The following is an 8,223-nucleotide window of genomic DNA, read 5'->3' as shown; positions in this document are numbered from 1 at the left end:
AAAATATATAATATAATATTTAAAATATTATAAATTATATAATATATAATATGTATATAATATACATATTCTAAATTTCGATTAAAAATTAGAAATATTGTAAGTGCGTTTGTGAAATTTAAATATCTTTTAACTGTTGTATTTATTGTTTTATTTTTTATTTTATTACATGTTTCTCACGTATGTAAAATTGAATTTCACACAATGTCTTATATGAATTCTTGAAAGGAATTCGTCGCAATTCACTGCGTTTCAAGAATTGATCGAATTGAGAAGATAAAATGCTGCCGTTTGAACAATCTAGACATTTAGTGGCGCACTGTATGTAAAAATAGAAACACTTAGCAAAATTAATTTACATCTGAAGAGACGTCTCACAAACAATTGAACATATTGATGTTTAATAATAAGATCCTTCAGCAATCATTAATTTTTATTTAAGTTGGAATTCTCTTCATTAGCATTAAAAACGTAATTATGACGCTGTAGCTTGCAATATGTTTCATGACGTAATCTCAAACAACGTTATCTACGAGTGATAAACAGAGTGTGCCACTCGAGTGATTAGATCATTCGCAAACGTGAAGGGAGATAGATAAACATTTCAAAGGAATTCTCAATCTAATCTTTTGTTATTACAACTTTATTAGTTAAAACAAATCTTTTCAGCAACAGCATCAGATATGGATACAAGCAACAAGACGCATTGTGTTTTATTTTAGTCGGCGATAAAAACTGTCAAAAGATGCATTTTTTAAACATTTACGTTGCAAAAAAAGTCGCATGTATTATATTAAAACATTATTGAATACGCGCGAATTTGTATTTAAAAATAACAATACAAAAAATAGAATAAAAACTGATTGTAATGGCGATATCAACGATAAATCACACTGTTAGCTTTACATACTATGACATTTTTTAAACATAAGGAATTTTTGGATCTAATTATCGCTACTTTTGTCTGGAGAACTAATGCCATTGTTTCTTCAAATTCAAACATCAAATTGAAACCTTTATTTTTTTTTTATTGTTTTTTAGTTTATAACCCTGATTTTTTTATTCTGATTATGTTTATAGTAATTAGTATTATATAGTTTAACATTGAAAATGACTCTATAGAAATCGAAACTTTGTCTGTAACCTACATATAATACTTTTATATTTATTACCTTTTGTTAGTGTACATTAAATATATTAAATCTATTATTTTTGGCTCATAGTCTTTTTCAATATATTTCTTTTAAAAATAGAAAAATTAATTTCATTTAAATTACCGAGTAAAATTAAAAATAAAATTAGCATAGCGACTTTAACGGAGTAGAGTTGTTCAGGAAAATAATGGATTCTTTATATTAACATATTGAACAGAGAGATTTGTTTAATACTGGGCAACGGAATGAATCGTAAGAAAAAAATTATATGTATTCACATATAGAAAAAAGATCCTTATTATGAGATACCGAATTCATTTTGAGTAAATGCTAGAAGTCTGTAGGCAGAATTTAAAAAAATAATAGGTCATTTTGAAGGGAATTTAATAAACTTTAAGATAACGTTATATAAAATTTAATTCAAATTCCATTTTTTTTTAATTAAAGAAATGTAAAAAGAGAACAAAAATCGCAAAATCAAAAAATTGTGCTCCTAATATGAGATGCTCCGAGAAATCAATAGTAAAACACAAAGTATATCAGTAAAAAACTTTATTTAACTTTATTTATGTTTCTAAAATATAAACAAACATAGCCAGCGTGCGCGAAAAATGAATGCGATAGATTATACCCAGAACTTGTCTTCTAGTTTGAATCAAGCATCGCAGAAACTCAACGTTTATTCCGGTTGTTTTTTTTTATTATTGTACAATAACATTTATTATACTTTTGCAACGATTTTCATTATAATACGAGCATGGTTTATTTCATATTAGAAACCTTGAATATCTCTACGTCTTATGATTTTACGATCATCAAATCTAACTTCTATAATTAAACAATTCAACATATCCCGTATTTTTCTATTAATACGATCTTATTCTCATTACATGAAAAATTTATTGCCAAATAGTTATTTATTAAATAATAAACAAAATTTAAAGACTCATCTCAATGAAACCTGAAGCTATTCAAATTCTAAAATCTTGTTTTATAACTACAGGCATGATCTAATAAATTTTCTACTAAATTTTTCAATCCAAGAGCAATAAATTCATAATAGAACTAATAAGCATATTAGTTTAGTAGAAACACTGCTATCTCATATTAGGCGCTTATCTCGTAATAGGGGGCTTTCCTCTATGAATAAGACAGAGCAGTTATTATTTATCGATCATCGATCCGTCGGCGTCGCATGTGCCGCACTGCATGCACGTGCAGTGAGCACGCGTGGTGGGCGCGCACGTGTAAATATTTACCGGCGCATGCGCGGCTGGCGCGTCCATGCGTCACGTGACCGCGCGCGATATAAAGCGATGCTGACGCGCCGGCCGGTATTGCTGCTGTCGGAGTAGGACGCGTAGCTTGCCGATCGCTTTCCCGATCACGGAGGAAAAAAGCGAAGACGAAAGAGAAACTCGACAACCGCGTGAAAAATATACAAAAGGGACGCGCGTAAGACAGTGACGCGTTCGTAAGAATCTTCAATCAGTTTTTTCTTGCGTTTCTGAGCTTAGCGAAACCCGCGGGTTTCGCGAAGTTAGAAAATCGCGGAGGCCGCGAATCGCGTCGGCCTCTCGTCATTCTGGAAAACGTTACGGGATTCTAACGTGATTGTCCAGACAATCCCGACGTTTCCTCGACGTATCGGTTATCACGGAACGCGAGTGCTTGTACGGCCGATCGACGCGAATCGACGCGCAAGCAATCAAGACGAGCGAGTGCAGATTTTACTTGGACCTCGATTTCGTGGACTTCATTTTCCCGCAGACTCCCAAAAAGAATCGGACACAAATATGAGTTCGAAGGACGAGTGGGACTATTTCCGGAATGGTAAAAAAAAAAAAATTAGAAATATTTTAATGTTTGTTTCTCAAAGTTGCGCTCCGCTTAGAGATTTTTATTACATAAACATAAATTTGAATTTGCGTCGCGATCGCGCGAATCTGGAATGACTTGCAAATTTCATGCGAATTTGGATCGCAAATGAATACAACGTGCGAATATTTGTGCAGAATAGAAATTATGAGGAAAATGGATAAGATCTCAGAGGAAATTGTAACTCTTCGATAATTAATTCCCACGGCTATTGTATTTAATTATACGTATAAAATAGACAATTTTATACTGCAAATCACACGGGCACTCGGCCGTTACCGTTTTCCTCGTACATCTGATAAGCACGCACGGAAATTATTGATTAGCCACTTTGTCAATCGTGCATTCAATATGCATATAACCGGGATATTTCTGTGCTTAACATTACGATCAGTGCTGGGACTGGTAGCCGCTGGTATCTCGTTTCCAGATTAACCACGGCGGACGAATGCATTCGCGAATAATTTCTATCGCGGCGAGTTAATTGAATCATATTGCGAAAGCAGCACGAGTCAATTTCATTGTAAAACAGAATTTTCTTTTTCTTAGGAAAACCATGCAAGTCTCTACGTGAAAAAATGTGATGATCAAGAATGCGTTTCAAACAAAATGAGCATAATTGATTCTTGGCCTTTTAAACATCAGTTAAATTCCACAGAGATTTTTTTTCTTTTACCTTTGTGCTGGCGATTATTTTCTTTCTCTTCTCTCTCTTTCTCTCTTGATATGTCTAATACTTACTAAGTAAGAAGTTGGATAATGAGTCAGTCAACTTTTTCATTTTGTTGTTGAGGCCATATATTTCTTCAAGCTTTATGAAATTGGGAAAGATGAGCAGCACGTGTAAATCTCTTTCTTCTATTCACAAAGTTTTTTCCTCTGGAATTGAGATCCTATGAAAACTTCGCTCTCTGAAATAACCGCGTGGCGTCTCGCTTGTTTTTCTCTCATGAAATTATCGATCCTTCGCCAACCTTAATTTTTCAAATAATAATATCTTACTAGAAATCTTTCGTTGCGAGACATTTGCACGCGATTACTCTCGATTGGTTTTTTACAACTGCCGTTGTTAGCTTTAATGATCGCAAATATTGACTTAATCGAATGATATACAAATTACATTTTAAAGATCCTTTAAATCGTTCATCAATTTTAATTCATGTATCTCTACAGCATTAGATTGTGCTCACATGTTAAACATTAATCTGCCTGCGTACGAGTTTCGGAACACATGTCGAGGTTCAAAGAAGGAAAAGTTTTATTAAAAAGCTTATTTCGTTTCTCTTCCCCTTTCTCATTCGTTCGATTTTCGTCTCGATTTCCGGATGGCACCGCAGGCTCACTGACCCGGGGCCATTGTCTTCCCGTCCGAATGCAGGGCGAACGGGCCGTGCCAAGCGACCGAGGGGGTGCTTCTTTCCTCGCAGCCTTCGTGAAACGCGGGGCACGACTCCGCGGGGTAAATGAAAATCAATAGTTTTCTTCCATAGTGCCGTAGGCCGATGCACCCGGTGTTCCCGCGCGGGGAAGGGTACAAGTGCACATACAGACGCGCGGGTTACACGAACGAGCACGCACACCGAAAGTCGGAGGGGGTCGCAGACCCAGTTTCACTTTGTTCTGCCGACCGGGGTTGCCGTGCATGCCCCCGAAATGCCCTTAATCTCGAGTCAATTTGTCAGCGCTATCTCTCAGCCTATTGTACGCGCCGCGCCGTACGAGCATGCGGCAGCTGGAAAGCGAAGCGTGCCGAGAAAATTTGTGATCTGACTTAGGTATATGAGTTCTTGGGGATCGGCCAAAATAAGAGGGCGAAACGTCGTTGAGAGGGATGATTGAGTCGTTTGACTCTTTGAATGTGCGCGCGGTGCGGCAACAGTTGCGGCCGTGAGAGGCTCGTTTGCTTGAAATTGATCGATGCATTCAGCTGTCATTAATTATTTCCGAAGGATCTGCCGTTCCCATAACGCCGTTCGTGTAATTGCGTACCGCAACTGCGGATCCCGCTGTCGAGTGGGATTGTTTTTCGAGCGGATTTATCTTGGCTCGCGACTCATAGATCGAAGAATTTCGAACGGTTCGGCCGATTGCCAATGATCCATGCGTAGAATACACACTCTTGATTCTAATTCTGTTCTGTATTTTCAGAACACTACATGATGTTGAAAATGAAATTATGCTCAATGCAGATTAATTCGTATTTTGAGTAATTGAGGCCAACGTTTCGATGCACGAAATCGCATAACGGAGATCTCCTTATTTACGTATTCCATCCGTTTGCCTAACGAATACCGGAACATTGGCTCCGATCGTGCTTGTAAGTGAATGAAGAAGACAGATATTCTATCTTAGTTAATTAGCATACATATGAGATAATTGTAAACAATGTACGAACGTACGAACTAACAAATACGATCCAGAAAGATTGTGCAAGCTGTAATAATTAATTAATGAATTGACGCGCGTCTCGTCATAATCGAGATAATTTTTTTTAAGAAAAAAAAATAGAGAGACCAGATTGAAAAATTAATCGATGGCTTTTATATGAGAGATCTCTCATGTGTTATACAATGCCACGTGTTATCACGGTATTTCCTATTGATTTAAGTTGTCATCAAGGCGATTGTCATTTTAAACGAGAGTTTCATCCTGGAAACTCTCGTTTAAACTAAAAATAGAAAATACTATCATTGTTAAGAATTAAAAAAAGAAAGTTCTAGTGAATGAAAGTTATAAACATAAAAAGTTATAAACATAGAAAGTTTCCCTCGAGCAATACTTACAGATGCGATCTAGAATTTTATAGAGTAATCAGTTCGAAAATTTTTAAAGTGAGCAAATCACTACTCTTTAATGTTTTTAGAATAAATTGTCATTCTGAAAAATAAATTCTTACTCTTAAAGATTGAAAATTGAAAAGTCACTTTCTTTTTGACTCAATTTTCATTGTTTAAAGTGAGATTCCACTTCAAAGAATTTAGAGAGTAGGTATTGATCAAAGTTATAAATATTCTGATAAATTTCTCAGTTTTGTAATTTTTACCAAGTTGTATGATAGATCAAACCTCTGAAGACGATTTTGCGAGGATTTATTTTATTTAAGGTACTTTTACATAATTCGCAAATCGCAAAACGTAGTTCGCAGATGTAGAATGAAGTTTACATTTGTTTTTTCATTGCATATGGTTGGTTTTTATCTGCGTGTATTTTATGTGCGGTGATCGTCATTCTACGTCAGCATTTGCAAACTATGTTTTGCGATTTGCGAATTATATATAAGAAGTACCTTTACGTCAGGGGACCGTCTTTCGTGTGTTATTTGTTCCACGATTTACGGATTTACGGACGTATGTGAAAATGATGATATTTCATGATTGTGTATCGTAAATCACGGGTACAACGTAAATCACGAAAATCGACATGTTTTCTACTCAAATCATTGCGTGCCGTAAATATCGTGTCGGACGCGTGGGAATATCGATAAGTCCGAGTGCGAGAAAGAAAGTTTACAATCGGAGAATTGCAGGAGAAATCCTTTCTCGCGAATAATCGCGCGGTCGCGTCTTCATTCGCGACGATTTACTTGCAAATTGCCCACCGACTGATGACCGCCATTCTAGGTGTGTGCTTATTATGCACGCACAGGTGAAATCCACTTACAATGACTTATTTGCACATTGCATTCGTTAATATCAACGAATTATCTCTTCTTTTTCCCTAACGGTGAAATATATCGTATATTTTAAAGCAGCATTAATATTCGCTTACGAGTCGCTGTTCAAAAGAAAGATCGACCTACGTCGCAGCCTTTTGATCCGCGACTCGTGAATATTGAGTAGAACTTTTTTACTATCTAATAATATTACACAGCGCGCATTAAGGATATAAATAAAATATAATAAGAAAAGAGATCTCATGCCGGAGATATCTAAATATCGCGTGACGTATCGCGGAATGCGAGGCTCTGTCATTAAATGACCATTTTTTTGTAATATCGAGTCCTCGATAATGAAGACTGACAGCCCCAGGATTACAATATTAATAAGCCATACGTGAAAAATGTACACGTGTTTATACGGGGAGATGTACTAAGCTTCTTGATTGGCACAAAAGGATTGCGATATCGAGAGAGAGAGAGAGAGAGAGAGAGAGAGAGAGAGAGAGAGAGAGAGAGAGAGAGAGAGAGAGAGAAATATTTATCAAATGCATTCACGGTTTTCCGCATTCGATTTTATATAGTATTTCCTGTGATTCGTTGAATCATCACAAGGTTGAACGAACCTTCAAACGAGCATCATTCTTACTATTTGCAACAAGGATTCAAGCTGATTCGTCGACTAGCATTAATGTTCGTTGTGATCGTTGTGATCTCTCAATGGCAATAGCATTTGATGTTGCTCATTATTTTTAGAATAATAATTTATTATTATGATTAAACTTAAGATTAAACTAAATTTTTAACGAATGAAGAATATTCTTGATTCTAATAAACGGATAAATCCTGTTGTATAGTACGAACTTGATTAATAATTATAAGAATACTTACATTATTCAATTATGATATTTTCGAGAATAATAAATTAAAGAAAAAAAATATTTGAGTGATTTAGATGTATATTTAAGTATTAAAATTATCTAGGGTGTATGTACACACACACACACACACACACACACACACACACACACACACACACACATACACACACATACATTATTGCTAGAATTACTGTTAACAAAATATAGATTATCTAATTATACTTATCTCCATTCAGTGTTCTCGCAATGTTTACAAACCGCTGATAATTTACATTTCGATCAGTTATCTAGCAAACAATACGAATCCGCACAACAATGTGGGCTCATATTGTTTACTAGATAACCGATCAACATATCGTTATTGTGGTTTTTTTCGGTATTTTTCGGTTTGAACCGGATAAACGGCTGCTTTATTACTATCACGGAGCTATCCTTCAATGAAAATTCACGTGACGCCAATCTGTTGCGGACGGTTTCTTACACGAATGACTAATTTGTCTCATTCTACGGAGCTCCAAGTTTTCATTTTACAGACGGATTAAGCAAAATATCGTATAAATATGCTGAAATATACTGCCACGAGGACTAAATTCAGGAACACTAATATTTCTATATATAATGGCATTATCATATTATTATGGTAATTATTTATCAT

The 8,223-nt window shown here is 35.5% G+C and overlaps 1 protein-coding gene across 3 annotated transcripts in view; it reads left to right on the top strand.

The window, feature by feature from the left end:
- The first annotated feature begins 2,507 nt into the window (after window positions 1-2,507).
- Window positions 2,508-8,223, top strand: part of LOC108686887 (carbonic anhydrase 2) — a 16,097-nt gene continuing 10,381 nt past the window's right edge. For all 3 annotated transcript variants that reach the window (XR_001931724.1, XM_018192389.1, XM_018192388.1), the window contains exon 1: window positions 2,508-2,987. Coding sequence is in view for 2 of the 3 variants with exons in the window: in XM_018192389.1 (XP_018047878.1) it covers window positions 2,951-2,987 (37 nt within the window). In the remaining variant the exon portion in view is untranslated. The remainder of the gene's footprint in view (window positions 2,988-8,223) is intronic.

Source organism: Atta colombica, unplaced genomic scaffold (assembly GCF_001594045.1).
Source record: "Atta colombica isolate Treedump-2 unplaced genomic scaffold, Acol1.0 scaffold198, whole genome shotgun sequence".
Lineage (NCBI taxonomy): Eukaryota > Metazoa > Arthropoda > Insecta > Hymenoptera > Formicidae > Atta > Atta colombica.
Note: the sequence above shows the minus strand (reverse complement) of the source record. Positions and strands in the feature narration are given on the sequence as shown.